The sequence below is a fragment of the Bubalus kerabau genome, chromosome 6, assembly GCF_029407905.1.
Source record: "Bubalus kerabau isolate K-KA32 ecotype Philippines breed swamp buffalo chromosome 6, PCC_UOA_SB_1v2, whole genome shotgun sequence".
Classification (NCBI taxonomy): domain Eukaryota; kingdom Metazoa; phylum Chordata; class Mammalia; order Artiodactyla; family Bovidae; genus Bubalus; species Bubalus kerabau.
The window spans coordinates 41,266,533-41,285,104 of NC_073629.1; the positions used below are offsets into that span (position 1 = coordinate 41,266,533).

At 33.1% G+C, this 18,572-nt stretch overlaps 1 protein-coding gene across 1 annotated transcript in view; it reads left to right on the plus strand.

The window, feature by feature from the left end:
• The window catches only part of COL11A1 (collagen type XI alpha 1 chain), a 225,048-nt gene that overhangs the window by 109,556 nt on the left and 96,920 nt on the right, over window positions 1-18,572 (plus strand). Inside the window, exons 25-31 of the mRNA XM_055584945.1 lie at window positions 1,411-1,464; window positions 2,577-2,621; window positions 3,759-3,812; window positions 3,895-3,939; window positions 9,036-9,089; window positions 10,720-10,827; window positions 13,984-14,037. Of these exons, the coding sequence (XP_055440920.1) occupies window positions 1,411-1,464; window positions 2,577-2,621; window positions 3,759-3,812; window positions 3,895-3,939; window positions 9,036-9,089; window positions 10,720-10,827; window positions 13,984-14,037 (414 nt within the window). The remainder of the gene's footprint in view (window positions 1-1,410; window positions 1,465-2,576; window positions 2,622-3,758; window positions 3,813-3,894; window positions 3,940-9,035; window positions 9,090-10,719; window positions 10,828-13,983; window positions 14,038-18,572) is intronic.

An 18,572-nucleotide genomic window follows, 5' to 3' on the forward strand; every position in this document is an offset into this window, starting at 1 on the left:
TTAATTTCTGGTGTACAACAAAGTGATTAAGTTTTATATATATATATATATATATATATACACACACATACATATATACATTCTTTGTCATGTTTTTTCCATTGTAGCTTATCAAGGGATATTGAGTATCAGTTCAGTTCAGTTCAGTCACTCAGTCATGTCCAACTCTTTGTGACCCCATGGACTGCAGTATGCCAGGCTTCCCTGTCCATCACCAGCTCCTGGAGCTTGCTCAAACTCATGTCCATTGAGTCGGTGATGCCATCCAACCATCTCATCCTCTGTCATCCCCTTCTCCTCCCGCCTTCAATCTTTCCCAGCATCAGGGTCTTTCCCAATGAGTCAATTCTTCACATCAGGTGGCCAAAGTATTGGAGTTCAACTTCAGCGTCAGTCCTTCCAATGAATATTCAGGACTGATTTCCTTTAAGATGGACTGGTTTGATCTCCTTGCCATCCAAGGGATTCTCAAGAGTCTTCTCCAACACCCCTTTTCAAAAGCATCAATTCTTAAGTGCTCAACTTTCTTTATAGTCCAACTTGTGGCTCAGCTGGGAAAGAATCCGCTTGCAATGTGGGAGACCTGGGTTTGATCCCTGGGTTGGGCAGATCCCCTGGAAAGAGAAAGGCTGCCCACTCCAGTGTTCTGGTCTGGAGAATTCCATGGACTGTACAATCTCAAAGAATCAGACACAACTGAGTGACTTTCACTTTCATATTGAGTATAGTTCCCCTTGAATAGGAACTTATTAGTGTCATTATGGAAATATCCAGTATTTGCTTTTTCAGTGATGTAAATCAATGTATATCAGTAAATATAATGATTGCATATGGACCTATATATTTTTTTCTTTTTACTCTGTGCATGCATGTGTGCTAAATTGCTTCACTCATGTCTGACTCTGCGATCCTATGGATTGTAGCCCTCCAAGCTCCTCTGCCCATAGGATCCTCCAGGCAAGAATTCTGGAGTGGGTTGCTATCTCCTTCTCCAAGGGATCTTCCCAATCCAGGGATCAAAACTGTCTCTCACATCTCCTGCATTGGCAGGCAGATTCTTTACCACTAGCATCACCTGGGATACCCTTTTAGTCTATAAGCAACAATTTATTATGGTATGCAAAAATTAAATTAATTAGCAATTAATTTAATTGCAAATTAAAAAAGACAGGATTAAAAACTAGATAAAAAAACTAATGTGTCTTTGACATATGTTAAATTTTATTTTCATCTATCTTTATATACCATTTTTCTATAAAACATGTTAAAAAGTATTTAGATATGTGCAATTTAAAGATAAAGATTGGTGACTCAAGTTAAGAATCTTATTAGCAGTATATTCCTATGTACAAAGTCAGACTTTCCATTATTTTTTTTTAATGAAAATATTCTTTTTTTCTGTTCAATTAGGGTCCACAAGGAAAACCAGGGCTTGCAGGACTTCCTGGTGCTGATGGGCCTCCTGTAAGTAGTAGTTACCTGGTCATTAAACTTTCCATATTTCATTTTCAAAAATAGATTTTACATGTGTTTAGAAGTGATTGTATAAATTCAATAATAAAAGCAAATTGAGCCAGTAATTAAACATTGATCTCTCTAAAATTCTATTTAATCATGTAGTTTCCATACTGCAAAATTTTTAAAGAGCTCCCAGTGGTCTTAGGACCACTCTCTGCCAGAATCTCATATTTTCCTACCTCTCACTTTTCTCTTAGTAGGCTCTACATTTTCTGTTGCTATACTTTTTGTTATGTCCTTTTCTTTTCATAGAAAATACTTTATATCTTCTCTCCCTTTTCAAAGAACATGTTTCTTGAGAGTCCAGGTGATATTCCTCATCTTTTGTAAGTTTCCTCAGACACCTTACATGAAAATTCATCTGTGTTCAGGGATTCCTTACTTTTCTAGAAATATAGCAATGTTTATTATATCTTATCATATAGCAATAAATTATGTAATCATGTAAAATCCATGGTTGTTATTTGAAAACCTTTTATTTATGCTTCTTTTTTTTCTCTTGAAACTACTTACTTAGAATTAAGGTATAAAAATTTTCATCCTGTTATTGCTTGTTTTCATTGAGTAGAGTTGTTTTGGAGCTGTGCATTTTTATTTACCAACTCTCAGTAACTTGATTAAAAACACCATTGGTGTTTATGATGTTGCTGTGTTTTAAATGTCCCATTGATGTTCTTAGTTGCCTTGTAAAGATGTGAGTATAATTATTTAATCAATATGCAAATAGAAGTTAGACTGAAACACTTTTATTTAAGACTAATTGAGATTGGGGTCAAACTGTTCATGAATAATATGCATGCTTTATGTGCTTTTCCCAAACTGTCTCTCAAGTTCATTATGTCATTGGTGAAATTTGCACCAAGCCAATATAAACTTATGTTTCTTTCCAAATGCTAGTTTCCAATATTATTTAAAGTTATATAGAGTGATGCAAAATATTTAATATATTTTGAAACATAAAGAGTAAAACCTCAACATGTGGAAAAAAGGGAACAATTTCATATTATATATTACCATTAATATTGCATCTCATCAGTATATATTTTTGACAAATGTAGGGTCATCCTGGAAAAGAAGGCCAGTCTGGAGAAAAAGGTTCTCTGGTATGTTACAAAGTATTATTTAAATGTTCTGTCACCTTATCTCCTAGAGAAAATGCCTTGCTTTGGTCATTTCTATGAGATACATATATGTGTGTATATATATATATATATATATATATATTTATTTGATCATTTAGGGCTATGAATATTAGAAAATAAGTAGCAAAAAATAGTTACTCTCCACCTTTAATATGTATTTACTTTCAAAAGAATGTTTGCTAACATTTAGGTATAAATCATGTCTCTAAAGTAACTTTTAATTTAGGGAATAAAAAAAGATATGTCTTAGATAACTTTTAATTCTATATTGGCAATTTGATCAATTAGATCAATTAGACTATCATTCTTGGTTTAAAAAAAATTCTCATGATCAGAAATATATTCACATCTGCATATAGTATATGTGGAATACATGATCATAAATAATAATAATGAAATTGGACAAGAACTACTGAATATTGTTAAAGTGTTTATGTCACTTGAATTTGATATATATTTATTACTTTCTGATAATCTTTACATAAGATGGGGATTGAAAGAGAAATAGTTATCAAAATATCTAAATAAAATATCAAAAGTAAAACTTATTCAACCTTAATACTACTTTTGGATTACAGTAGCAGGGTAAGATCATTTTTATGTAGAGTTGCTAATTTTAGATTCTTATTAAAATAGCATTACTATTGTATATTATATATTATTTCCTTTAGATAGAATAGTGAAATGAAGCCAGCTATGGAAGATATATAATTTTGATCATTTTCTTGATGTAAATGCTGTAAATTTAATGCCATTTTTTGGTTAGAAATTATTTATCCTTTTGGTTAATCTATAGCTGTTTTTTGTAGACATCAAGGACATCAGATTTTTTTCAATCTTAGAAAATAAATTAATTATTAATATATGATTATTTATATTACTTCATATATTTATGATATTTATCTTACTTTAACATAAATATATGATATGTTTGTTCCTCATATCTGACTTTAGATATAAATGATAAGCTAGCAAATAAATTTTTACCAAAAGTGGAAAAATATCATCTTCTTAGAGATTATTTGGTAAAACTGTAGTATGTGAGTGAGGGACACTTTCAGTACATTATGTATTTAAATTGCATTGGGTCTTTTACAGGGCCCTCCTGGTCCACAGGGTCCCATTGGCTACCCTGGTCCCCGAGGAGTAAAGGTAAATAATATTATATTTTCCACATTATTTAATTTCAGTGTAAAATATTATAGTCATTTAATTCTTCTAATTTATTCCATAGGGAGCAGATGGTGTCAGAGGTCTCAAGGGCTCTAAAGGTGAAAAGGTAAAACATAATTTATTTAGGTGATTTTAATTGGTATTGTATAAAAAATTAAATTTATTCTATAGATATTTCATTTCTCAAATGTATTGAATGGTTACTTATGTATCAGACACTGCAAGTCTAATAATTTTGGACTCTGCATCCTGGAAACTTTAAAAGAAAAGCTTTATATCCTTGGGTGAGGATGAAATTATAGAAGAAAAAAAAAAGGTATATCATACATAAAATCAATTCTGCTAAAGTTTTATTTTTACATGTCTTTAACTTTTCTAAATGATAAGATTGACCATATGATTGTATTTGTTAAGACTGGATTGGATCCAATTATATGCATAATAGAGGAATATTTATTCCCTTTTTTCTCTACTAAAATTTTCATTCTTAATAAATTGAAATAAAGTACAAAATAGGAATTAATTGTTGGAAGAAGAAGTCTTTGTATGTGATAATGCATGCATAGCAAAAGCTTAAATGAGAAGGAAATAAAGAGCAAAACCAAATAAATGTGAATGAAAGAATATGCACTCTTTTAAAGGATGCTTATAATTTAATTTGATGAAGAAAACAAAATTGAGATTTTTTTTTCATTAAATGGCCTCCCTGGTGGGAGAAATGTTTAAGATAAATGTAGAGCTCCCACGTCCTCAAAGATTATGTTGAAATGGAATGACACTACTCAGAACTGGTACTGCATTAATTCTTACTATATTACATTTTATAACACAAGGTACAAAGTGTTAAGGGAATTTCATGAGAAATATATGGAATATACATTTTTATTTCAAGGATAACTGTTTATTCCTACAGTCGTAATATTATTAAAAGCACCTTGAATGGATTTGATATCAGTAAGGAATAAATGACAAGAAGGGATGTATTTATTATATATGTTATATTTTATTTTCTGAAAATAATAAATAGGTAACATACTGAGGCATTGTCAAAGTATGCGACTATATTGTCAAGTCTACTGCATGAAAATATGTCATGTGTTTTAAATTAACTCAGCTACTTTGATTTGAATGCAATTCATCTTTATCATCTCAGTTGAACTTCAGGGTATAGTGTCTTACTGAGCTGACAACAGAGTGATGGCTTAGACAATGTTGAACTTGTAATTATTTGCAAGTAGCCTAGGCAAAAAAAAAAAAAGTGTGTATATATATATATATATATAGTCTCAGTTTGGAACTTAGAATCTCAGTTTTTGTTGGTAATACATTTAAATATCAGTTCAAATTTTTTCTCTGGAATTAGTGCCCACCAAGAATTTTAGGGAAGGCAGTGTTTATATGAAAGGCAAAGAATTGGAGTGGGAAAGTTGTGAACTTTTTGGAAGGAGGGGTAGTGGCAAATGCAAAGGAAAATAAAATTATAGATGATGAGATATTTGTGAGAAGAAACATACTCAGGAAAAAAAATGTATATTGGTTATATGTAGGAAAAAAATTTTATATTATTGGTTATTTTGAGTGGCATATGGTCTCAGAAGAAACAAGTATATATATAGAGAAATAATTAATATTTTTAATTGGGAATTAAACATTCTGAGTTCTGATGATAGCGCTCATAGTAAAGTTGTAAAGCTAACTTGTAAAATTAGGTTGCTTACTTTCCCTGAGCCTTATTTTAAGTCTGTAAAATGAGGACCTCATCCTAAAAAATCTCTAAGATATTTTTCAGTTGTACCTTTCATTCCATATCATATATTAACCTAGTAATATATTGTTTACCTAGATTTAGAGAAATTTTGTATAAATTTTAATGGAAACTTTTTATAACAAGAATTCTTCCTATTTTCAAACTTTGTAAAGCACCATGAAATCGTAGTTAATTTTAATGTACACCATTTGTTTTTCTGAATATATATGATAATCAACCATTATCTCAAAAGAGATGAGGAAGGAAATTGAAACTATTTTCCTGTTACAAATAGCAGTATTAATTAACGAAAGCTGAATTACCAAGTTAGTGCCCTAACTAGAATAAAATTCTCCACTGTTTAGACTCAGCTTTATTCCTTAGAACTTAAGCAACATAACCCAGTCAACCAAGTGGCACAGGTGAATTCCTTTTTCACCTGTTTTCTAAAATCTGTTTCCTCCAGTCTAAGTTCAATGCATGAAACAGAGCACTCAAAGCCAGTGCACTGGGACAACCCTAAGGAATGGGATGGGGAGGGAGGTCGGAGGTGGGTTCAGGATGGGGGACACATGTATACCCATGGTTAATTCATGTCAATGTATGGCAAAAAACACTACAATATTGTAAAGTAATTAGCCTCCAATTAAAATAAATTAATTAAAATACTAAAATTTGATAATTTAAGGACTGGAAAGCTTAGTAACTTGAAAGTGCCATTTGTTTTAAAAATGTCACTTACTGTAAGGATGTTCTTACTAACTTACTATCTAATTTATTTTTAAAATTATGAATGTATTGAAAACAAAGTTTTGATAGCAGTAGCCTCTACTTCACTATATATTCTCTTAAAATACCTCTCCTTGAAAAAAATTTTAAAAACTATTATTTATTTTAGACATAGAGTGCAGTATTTTTTTAAACTAAACTTAGCAACTGTGTAATTACCTTTCTCTCTAGGGATCAGGTAATGAAGACACCAGTCAATAGGAACTTAACTGGTCATTTTCAGCTTTTAAGCCTCTGCTACTGCCCAGCTGCATTCAAGGCACTATATCAGATTTGATTCCTTTTCCAGGTCTTGGCTTCCCAGGTGGCGCTAGTGGTAAAGAAGCTGCCTGCCAATGCAGGAGACATAAGAGATGACAGTTGGATCCCTGGGTCAGGAAGATCCCCTGGAGAAGGGAATGGCAACCCACTCCAGTATTCCTGCCTGGAGAATCCATAGACAGAGGAGCCTGGAGGGCAATAGTCCATGGGGTCGCGAAGGGACACAACTGAAGCGACTTAGCCTTCAGCACTTCCGGGTCTAAGTCTCACATATCCTTACTATCCTTATATCTTCTGGACCTTAGCATACATTACCAAACTCACACTGAGGCAAGGATGATTCCAAATTTACATTTAATAAATATCTGTTATATATCATGATTTTGAGGGTCAGAATATAGTAGGCATTGGAGAGCTAGAGGTTAATTAGGCATGATTCTTGTATCCCATGGATGGATAAGCCTGGTAGGCTACAGTCCATAGGGTGGCAGAGTCGGACACGACTGAGCGACTTCACTTTCACTTGTTTTTCAGCATTTAGTAGAAAGAAAGAGACCTGTGATTATTCCCCTGTGGCTCAGACAGGATGTTATGTTATATTAACAAATGATGAGTGCGGCACATAGGATGAAGAGGTTAATTTTAATAGGCAAAGAATGAGGTCATGGAATACCTCATGGCAATGAAAGTGGTAGTCCCTGGGCCCTGTTCTGACTCTTTGCAACCCCACAGACTGTAGCCCACCAGGATCCTCTGACCATAGAATTTTCCAGGCAAGAATCACTGGAGTGAGTTGCCATTCCCTTCTCCAGGGGATCTTCCTGACCCAGGGATCAAAACCAGGTCTGCTGCATTGCAGGCAGGTTCTTTACTGATTCATAGCAGAATCATGAGCTAAATCCTAAAAGATGAGGAAAATCTCACCAGGTAAACAGAGAAAGTAAAAGATTTGCTCATGCGTGTGTATGTGGAAGTGGTTAACCAATGCAAGAATTACAAATGGAAATACAGGAAATTCAGCTTTTGTAAAATTCAGTTCCAGTGTGTTGGATGGAAGTAGAAGGGATATTTAAACCAAAGATAAAACTATAGAGGTGAACAAAGCCTCGATCATGAGGGAGATGGCAGCTTATGGTCATCATTAGCACTTTGGAATCATTGATTCCAAAAATTGATATGATCAGTTTTGTGTTTTGTAAAAGTCATTTCCACAGCAGGATGTGGAAGTGTAAGTACTAATCTTCCTAGCTTTGTTCTCATACTTGGCCTGACAGGCCTTTTTCTCAAACTCTGCAAGTCATCCATTCTCCAACTGCTAATTAAGGTACCAGCTGCTCTGTGAATTCTCCAAGTCCCCTTCTCTCCTCAGCACCATCGCTGCTGGTACCAGCGCAGTCCATCATTATCATTATCCTCATGGCTTTCATCTCCAAACACCCATTCTACTCCTCCTGAGCCAAAATTAATGCAAATTATTGGTAAAACAAAAATTTCAAATTACTCCACAGTGCTCTGAATAATTGCTCAACTAATGTTATTGAATACATGAATGATTATTCCTTAGGAATTTTTTTTCTTGAAATTAAGAGACAGTAAAGTCATTCATGAAGCTGGATATAGTAAAAATGACTAGAAGTATTTTCATAGTCAAAATTTCTCCTCTCTTTGATAAGGATGCCCAGTTTTCAGCATCCCTGGTTTGTGCATATGTGCCAATTAGCAATCTCTATTTATGCATAAAGGATAATATTAATTTGCTTATTCTTCACCTGAAGAGAGGTTGTAATATAGAGAACAAGTTGAACCAGAAGACATTTATCTAAAGCACAGGAGACAAGATGAATGAGATAAAATGTATAGGTATGTATCAGCAAAGATAAAGAATTTATTTGGTCATCCAGGGTTCTTGTAAACCAAAGTTAATTAAATGTTTACTTCTTTGTTAAAATAACATAGGATACATGTTGTTACAAGATAATGGTTATTTTCCCCATAAGATAGAGAAGATTTAACGAACACATTTGTGAAAAGTTTTCTAGTAACTTAGAGCCATTGCTGCTGATGCTAAGTCCCTTCAGTCGTGTCCGACTGTGTGCGACCCCAGAGACGGCAGCCCACCAGGCTCCCCCGTCCCTGGGATTCTCCAGGCAAGAACACTGGAGTGGGTTGCCATTTCCTTCTCCGATGCATGAAAGTGAAAAGTAACTTAGAGTCATTAATTATGGGGAAATGAGAGAATACTGGAAATAAAGGTTTAAAATAGGAAAGAGGAAGTTTTCACAAGCAAGATTCATATTTCTCAGAACAATTTTTCCTAATTATCAATACTCATAATTTATATAGTCGTATTCTAGATTTATCCAAACAATTGATTAAGTACTTGTTTTATTATTTATACTTTTTAGGGTGAAGATGGTTTTCCAGGATTCAAAGGTGACATGGGTCTCAAAGGTGATAGAGTAAGTAAAAAGAAAATCTGCACTAGTACATGCATTTATGGATGTGTGTGTGCTTATTTCTCTATAGTTAAATACTGCAAACATAGAATAAATCAAATGTTTGTACTACCTGAGACATTTTTCACTTCCATTTTTATCTGAAGATTAGGTGTCTTAATTTCTGTGGAAATAAAATATTATTAGTTATTTTTTGGATGCTATGCTAAATATATGTCCCATAGCATATCTACACATGCATAGTTATATATATATATATTTATAAATACACAAAATATATATTATATCATATATGGTGTTACTATTTACAGACATTTTATAAATTGATGATCAAATTGCTTTATATAATTAATTCAATAGATTTGTTTTAAATCTTGTTCATATATAATGAGCTATGCTTCCTGGAGACTATATCTGCAACTTTCATGAATTTTCACTTTATAGTTGTCTTGAATTTTTGAGTCTCAATATAGTACACCGTTTTTCTGTTAGTGAGTATCTTGAAAACAAAAGTTTGTCACCTAAAGTAAATTAAATGTTTTATTGGGAAAATTTGTTTTATAACTAGCATAACAGTATCTAATAAGTGGAATAAAAAAGGCATGGTATAGAATATTGATTTTCCTAAAATGCGTATAAAGCCTGTGTCTGGGATGGGAGCAATAGCATATGCATTCTAGAACCTAATACCTTAAATGTGAAAATAAAGTTTAAAGTCAGGTGAGATATTTTTCTTATGTTCCAATCAGTGATTTCCAAAGTTGCTATCATCTGGGAGGAAAAATTATTTTCCCTCCTACCCTGATAGAGTCTCAGACTGGAGCCCTCTAAAATTACAGAATGACAGAAGACAGATTAATAAGAGATAAGCAAACAGAAGTTTATCTTGTGTATCATGATTATACATGGGAACGCTAAATGATGAGTAATTCAAGCGTGATTAGAACTTGTGATTGTGTATCATTTTAGCAAAGGAACAATACATTTTAAAGAAGAAAGGACTTTGAGTTTCTAGTGCTATAAATTGTGGGAAGGCAGATAAATGGAAACTATTAATGTTATATAAAGGCTAGTTGGAAAGTTTGTTGTATAGATATATTCCTCTGGTGCTTGCTTCTGGCTCCAGATTAGTAAGTGTCTAGTTACCTCTAGTGACTAATTTTTGTCTTTTCTGATCAAAAGGGTAGGAAAAACACCTTAGTTCCCTGCTTTTAAGCAAGTATGGGGTGGGTAGATCACTTTTTTTGTATCTGCTTCTTCCCACTTGCCTTCAGTTCAAAATAATCCTTATGCCAAAGTGGCATATTTTGGGGTAGCATATATTGCCAACCTATAGTATCTAATTTTGATTCTTATTTTCTCTCTCTCTTTCTGTGACTCAGTGAATTAAAATTAATTTAGTGTGATACATGGTAGCATAGGACTTCTGTAGCTTTTCAAATGTCAGACTGTATTGAATCATTTATGTATTAATTGAAAGATCGATAAAGTCAAAGACTTTCAGTCCTCTTTGTCATATATATGAGTAAACAAACCAAGAATTGAAGAATATAACTTTTTGATGAACTATAATTTCTGCCATTCAGTCTCAAAGATATTTTAAGTTGCAAGAATGCTCTTACTTTGTTATCAGGGAGAAGTTGGTCAAGTAGGTCCAAGAGGAGAGGATGGCCCTGAAGGCCCCAAAGGTCGAGCTGGTCCAACTGGAGACCCCGGTCCTCCTGGTCAAGCAGGAGAGAAGGTGAGTGAACAACTTTAAATTTACAAGTCCTTTTGTACATGATGTTTCATTGTCATTTTAGGGTGATTTTAATCACCCACTATATAAATCAAGAGTTTTATCTAGTTTCAATTTTTTGAATTTCAATTTCATATCCATATGCTACGTAGAAGTATAATCAGGAGACAGGCACATTCATCGTCTTCTACTGTTCCTTATTTTCTAGTCTCTTCTCCCATTGGCCATGTAGCATCAGCCACTCTTAACACTCTTCTATATTAAAAGTGCAGAATCTGCCTGTGATTAATGAAGGATGAAAGAATCAATGAAAAGTGGCCAACTTATTGTTTTGGAGCAAGCTGAATCACCTTTGGCCCTAAAACCAAAATGTTCTTTTCTCAATATTTCCACATAAGCATGTATTTTTACAGAATAAATGTTTCAAAAGATACTGATGTTCAGGCCATACTTTAAGAGGTTTTAATTCTAATCCAGTTTAACTCCCACATCACCATGTTTTAAAAGTTCCTGGATAATACTAATTTATTGCTTTCACAGCCACTAAGCTATATGCATATGTCAAAAATATTTGCAACTGTTACATTTAGATATAATATTAGGCAACATTAAAATTATGCCTTCATAGAATATTTAGTGATATTGTAAACAACTTATAGGGCTTCCCTGTTGGCTCAGATGTTAAAGAATCTGCCTACAATGAAGGTGACCCCTGTTCCATCCCTGGGTCAGGAAGATCGGCTGGAGAAGGGAATGGAAACCCCCTCCAGTAATGAACCTGAAGTTAAATTAAGAAAAACTAGAAATATTGATGATAAGTGCTATCCAATTATGTACACTGAAGGAAAATATAAATAATACTTGTCTCTTGGTGGTATAAATCAAACTATTCCTTTTTTTGTAAGTATGTCTAGTCTCCAATTTTTTATATTGAGCATATCATTATTCTATAAATATGAAAATAGCATGCTGTATAAGAAAATTGTTGTCTCTGCCCTTTACCATCCTGTTCCAGAAAAAAAAATAGGGATTATATAGGTATTGTGACTAGACAAATAAAAAATCATTTTCTCATGTTATCATAAGTCATTTCTACAGTTTCACATTCCCAGTTGCTGTTTGTAAACCAATAATGTCATCGTGTTTAAGCAACAGAGGGAAAAGATGGGGTTCAGGGCATAAAGGCTTACAAGACCTATGAACCTTCTGCTCAAAGTGCTCCTTTGCCAATAGTTTAAGGATATTCTAGGACCTTCCTCTTTTGTCAACCCCACTGTATTCTGTGTAAGTTGGCCCCACAAACTGTTCTGAGGCATCAGAAGTTTACTTCCCAATTTTTCATCTTTAGCATTTCATTAGTATTTTCTCCTTTATTGAAGTTGCCTATCACTGTACTGAAAATACAATTTTTCTGTCTGGATTTATTTTTAAATGACTCTAAAATGAATGAATTTGCATTCTAATGTAGTAACATAGACTACAAAAGTTTTCTGATCATAATTAAGAGAATTTCATTAACCTTGAAATCAGTAGCATAAAACAAGCTGTGACAACTTACTGTGTCCAAGGTGACATCATTATAAGTATGGTTCTTAAGGCTTGTTTGAATATTTTTCGTGTGAAGACCGCTTACCTATGTAAAGTTGATCTTGAATCAGACAACTGTTTAGTTCAATATAAGATAGTGAAAGTGAAAGTCGCTCAGTTATATCTGACTCTTTGGGACCCCATGGACTATATAGTCCATAGAATTCTCCAGGCCAGAATATTGGAATGGGTAGCCTTTCCCTTCTCCAGGGGATCTTCACAACCCAGGAATTGAACCTAGGACTCCTGCATTGTAGGCGGATTTTTTACCAGCTGAGCTATCAGGGGACCCCTATCTATAATAACAAGATCATAAACTGTATTCTTAATTTCTTGCCTTGCTTCATCCAGTAAAATATATTTTTGTTCATAAAGCCTCCTCATCTTTTTTTTATAGATAGTAATTTGGACTTGTTTATGTTTTTGCTCTTATTTATTTTGAATGCACATAGGAAATAATGATACTATTTGTCTGTTAATGTTTAAGATTTTGATAAATATTTTATATATTAAACATACTTTCTTAAGATCTTAAGGAAATTGTCTCAGTCAAATTTCACAAAAATATATTTTATTCAATCCACTTATTTTAATTTTATTTTCTTTCTATCCAAATTTTTAAATTAATGCTTTGTTCAGGGGGTCAATTTTGTTAGTTTAGTGTTTTAAACCTTTTAGTATATGCTATACATCATTGGACTTCACTGTAATTTATCATTTGTTTTAGCACCTTCAAACTGAGTAGTAATTTTATTGCACTGGAAGAAAATAGCTACACACTCAAGTTTCCACCTGTAGGAATTAACACTCCACAAAAATCATTGTTTAGCTCTGTCTCTCAATATTTGGTATTTATTAACTCAATTTATTCAGATATTTGAATAAAAGAAGAAACTTTGCTCAAAAATTAGGTTAAAATTTCTTAATATAGTTATTTATATAAGCTTTCCTTTAGTAAAAAAAAGTTAACATGATTGCTTGCTTTCTATTTACAGTGAGAAATTAAATAATTTTTTCAAATAGATTACCTTTAGTTGAAATGGCAAAACCTACATGCAGTTCTAACTACAGCCATTCATTTTAAATAGCATTTAATTTTGATAAAATTTAGGTGAATTCTTACCATATTCTTTCATTCACAAACAGTCCTAGAATTATCTTTACTCAGGACTCTATGTCAGGGTTTCCCTGGTAGCTCAGCTGGTAAAGAATCCGCCTGCAATGCGGGAGACCTCGGCTCGATTTCTGAGTTGGGAAGCTTCCCTGGAGAAGGGAATGGCTACCCACTCCAGTATTCTGGCCTGGAGAATTCCATGGACTGTATAGTCCATGGGGTCGCATAAGAGTCGGACATGACTGAGTGACTTTCACTATGTCCTTAAAGAAGACACTATCACTTAAGAGGTTACGTTATTGAACATCATAGCATTAGTAACATTTTTTTCCTCTTCAAATTAAGAAATGTAGTGAAAATAAAGAATGGAAAAACTTGCAAATCTTCCTTTCGAGCGCTCTAATAGACTGAATTCTATTTTGAAGTGATTATTATTATTATTATTGTTTTAACTATAGGGGAAACTTGGCGTTCCAGGATTACCAGGATATCCAGGAAGACAAGGTCCAAAGGTAAAACAATTAGCTTGATTTTTATAGCTTGTTTATTAGCATTTTGTCAATACATTTAACATTAATCATCTATGGTTACATTTCAGTTTGTAATGTAGAGATGATGAATCCTTAAAATATAATGTTACAAGAGAAAGTCAGATGCATTTATGGGCACTGGGATTGCAGAGAGTTCAGAGAGTTTATATGATTTTGGACTGGAGTATTTTAGAGACAGAGGAAGTCATAGTCAGCCACTTCCTTGTAATTGGAATAAGGTCTATTCCTAGGCAGCATTTAATGAATAGATCTAGAAGTTTTATGTTTGATTTCCTGTCTAGTTCCCTAAAGGTTTGAATTACCATTTGATATTATTTTAAGAGAAAGAATGGCTCTTCTTTCATCCTCTTTATTTTCCCTCATTTCCACAGATTCAGTTTCCTAGGGCTACTGTAACAAATCACCACAAACTTCGTTATTTAAACAATGGAAATTGACTTTCTTACACTTTTGAAGGCCAGAAGTCTAAAATTGAGGTGTCAGCCAGCCCATACTCCCTCCAAAAGCCCTGTGGGAGAATCCGTCCTGTCCTCTTCCATCTTCCTGTGGCCCTCGGCATTTTTTGGCTTGTGTGCAATCTCCAACCCCTCCAACATGGCCTTTTTTTCTGTGTTCTTATCTTCTCTTCTTCTTATAAAGACACTTGTCGTTAGATATAAAGACCACCTGGATAATTCAGGATGATCTATATTCAAGATCCGGAACTAAATTACATCTACGAAGACCCCTTTTTTCCAAATAAAGTAATATTCACAAATTCCAGAATATTTGGATATTTGATATGTCTTTGAGGGGACTACTACTCAACTCATGCACTCAATGCACTGAGATTCTATTTTTGACTATGTGAAATATACATATTTTAAGCAAAAAAGTGTTTTAAAAATACATGTTTACCTTGCATTAGTTTTCCTCGAGCTCATTATAGAACTTCGTTAAGGATTCTTTTGATTGATTGACTAGTTACATTAAATGGTTAAACGATCATATATAAATTTTGCTTATTAATATAAAGGTAGTTACATGCACGTGAGATTATCTATCTATATCTATCTACTATCTATCTATATGTTTGTCATCTATCTATTCCTGTTTGATTCATTAATGTTTGACAGGTTTATAATATAAGGATACATCCTGGTTGGGTGTAATAATACCCAAACATATATTTATTAATGTTTCACAGATAATCAATGGGAGACAAAAATATCCTACCTCCTGAAAAATGTGAATTTCATGTACTTTTGACTCATTATCATGTGATAACAGTATTTTAGGCTTGCCATCCAGTTTTGCCCTATTCATTGGCTTTCTAGAATATTTCCTTGTATTCTAGGAGGTAATGGAGCCCTTCTAAAGAAAGATGCATTTAACCTATGATTTAAAAAATAATACAAGCATTAATTAGTAATTTTTACCTTTTAAATATTGTCTCTAATACCCTATTCTGTTACCTAGTTAATTTCCTTTTGGATGTGAAGCATTTTCACAAGTGCTTTGAGTAAAAAAAGATATTTACTTTATAAAATACAACTTTAAACTATTCTTAACTTATTGGGTAAATTTTTGATCTAAATTGAATTGCAGTTGTGGTTGTGTTTTGATTTAAATACAGAAATCTGTTTTTACATTTACATGAATAAGTATAGTTTTCTATTAAGTGTTTATTTGACATTCTTATATTTTTTTGGTTTTCCTAAGTCAATACTATGTTCAATAATCATTCAGTTCTTTAGTAACAAAATGGACCAGAATGACTAGAGAGAAATGCTTCTTTCTCGAGGAATCAAACATTGCATTATTACCTTTTAACCTAAATGTCTGAAATTTTGGTCTTTATCTTTTTCTTTTACTTTTCTTCACAACTTTTTTCTATGATCAAAACCATTTATGTTTCTCAGTTCTTAAATAAAAAATGATGGATACATCAAAAATCAAAGATAGGGTCACATTCCCTTCCTAAGTGGAAGCCAGTGAATTTTGAATAGGCTTAAGTCTTTATTATACTAAATATGAAACTAGACTGCTAATCCCTTTCAAGCAATATAAGGACTATAATCGGGCTTCCCTGGTGACTCAGATGGTAAAGAATCTGCTTGTAATGTGGGGGACCTGGGTTTGATCCCTGGGTTGGGAAGATCCCCTGGAGAAGGGAACAACTACCCACTCCAGTATGCCGGCCAGGAGAATTACATGGACCGAGGAGCCTGGCGGACTACAGTCCATGGGGTCGCAAAGAGTCCCAGACACGACTGAGCGACTTTCCCTTTCACTGAAACTTGGCTGCTAATTTTCAAGCAATATAAGGACTATAATTAGACAATATAATTTATGTAATATCTTACTAGAAATGTAAACCATAATGGGTTTTTTAAAGATGTACCATTATATGTTGTATCAAATGATAGCTATTTCAAAAAGTAAAATCTATTTTCAGATAGAATTAGTTTATATTTTAAAATAGCATTTAAACTAATTTTACAAGTTTTATTCACCAAAAGAGCTGATTTTGCTATTAACCATTGACTTTTTGGCCTTTTGTTGGCTGTTTATTTTTTCCACTTAAAAGCAAATGTCTTTTCATAGAAATTGTATATTTTGGTGATAATTTTTATGTGGGAAAAAGAGAAGGATCTGCCCATATATTACAAATCGTTTAGCTGGTGGATTAGACATTTTTGTCTATTTCCCATAAATTTCTTAGAGCAGAAACTATGTAAGAAAATAAATTTATTAAACATAAAATTGATACATAAGAGCCATTTGTTTGAATGAAGTCTCTACAAATGTATTTCTCTTCTTCACAGGACAGATGAATATTTGTCCTTAAATTGAAAGAAATGAATTACTTCCATATTGAATTATACTTACTTGTCGATGTCCTAGAGTATTCACATAGTAATACTCTACCAGATATAACTATATGATTCTCCGTAGAGACTTAGCAGCAGCAGCAGAGATAGAGAAAAGGCTTTTGAAAGCTTTTCAAAAATGTAATTTGCAGACATTTTCCCCCATTATGTGAGCATTACATGTTCTAATAATTGTCCTCAGGTTGATCACATAGTGGTCTCTATAAATGAATTATAATATGTTGCTAAATGGGTCCTAATAGGAAGCTTAGCAGTTCTTACTAAGCTTTGTCCATCAAATGCCATAAGGCTTCACATACAAATTTCCTGATTTGTGGAGGAAATATAAATTGATAACACCCATTCTGTATGTATCACCTGGAGACATTGTTAAAAATGCAAATTCCTGGACCCTATTGCCTGCAGTAGGATTTGACAGTCCCTTCTTTCAGCAGTCACTCTAGACTATTCTGATACAGAGGAGCCATTATTACTGGGAGAAATAATACTTTAGGTTAGTTCAGTCCAAATGAGTGTGCACTGAAATAAAAAACAAATTTATTGTTACCAAAGGGAGAGAAGTGGGGGAAACAAACAAATTAGGAGTTTGGGATTAAGAGATACACATTACTATATATAAAATAGATAAACAACAAGGACCTACTATATAGCACAGGGAACTATATTAAATATCTTGTAATAACTTTTAATGGAAAAGAATCTGAGTGAAGAATATATGAAGAATATATATTTGTGTGTGTGTGTGTGTGTGTGTGTGTGTGTGTGTGTATAACTGATTAACTTTACTGTGCACCTGAATCTAATAGAAGAAGAAAGAAAAACAAAACCCAAAGATGTATTCAAGTCAAAGAAGGCTTTGTTTTACCTTCATTGATGCATGGGAAAGTGTGTAAAATCTGCATGTCTACTATTCTTTGCTAGACATTTTACACATTATTGCATTTAATCCATACACTGGTCTGAATAGGAAAAGTGAGTGCTTGGAAGCCCCCTCCCCCACCCACCACTCTGAGGGTCTCATAGTTATTAGTAAATTCAAGAGAAAGGATTGAACCCTAATCTGCTTTATTTCATGATACAATAATGAGGCAAACCAATCACAGTCATGTTCGAAGGAATCTCTTAGTAGATGAAAATCTGGACATATGTACAAGGTAAAATGGAATTATATTCCATTTGTAAAAGGTAACTGTGGATTAAATTACGTAGTGCTTTTATAGGGCTTATTACATCCTTAAATAATCCTTATTTAATGTTATCTATTATTATCATTTTATGCTTTACCTTCCTTCAGTTCTATATCCTACAAGTGTCAAAGTACCCATAAGATGCAGATGATCTCATTTTACTGAAGAAAAAGCTATGCTCAAAGGGGATAAGTGATGTACTCAATTTACTTACATGATTGCATGACAAACATAAGTCTTGAATTCATGTGTTTGGAATCCCCATAACAGATTTTAATGCTGGACAGTCTGACTTAGACTCTCAGCTGTATCTAACCACATTTAAACATCAAACAGAAAAAGGGGAAGGTTTTTAATCTTTTAGATTTTATCCAGTTCCAAAGGTACAAAATACTCAACTAAAAAGTGATAAGTATACTACAAGAATACAATAATG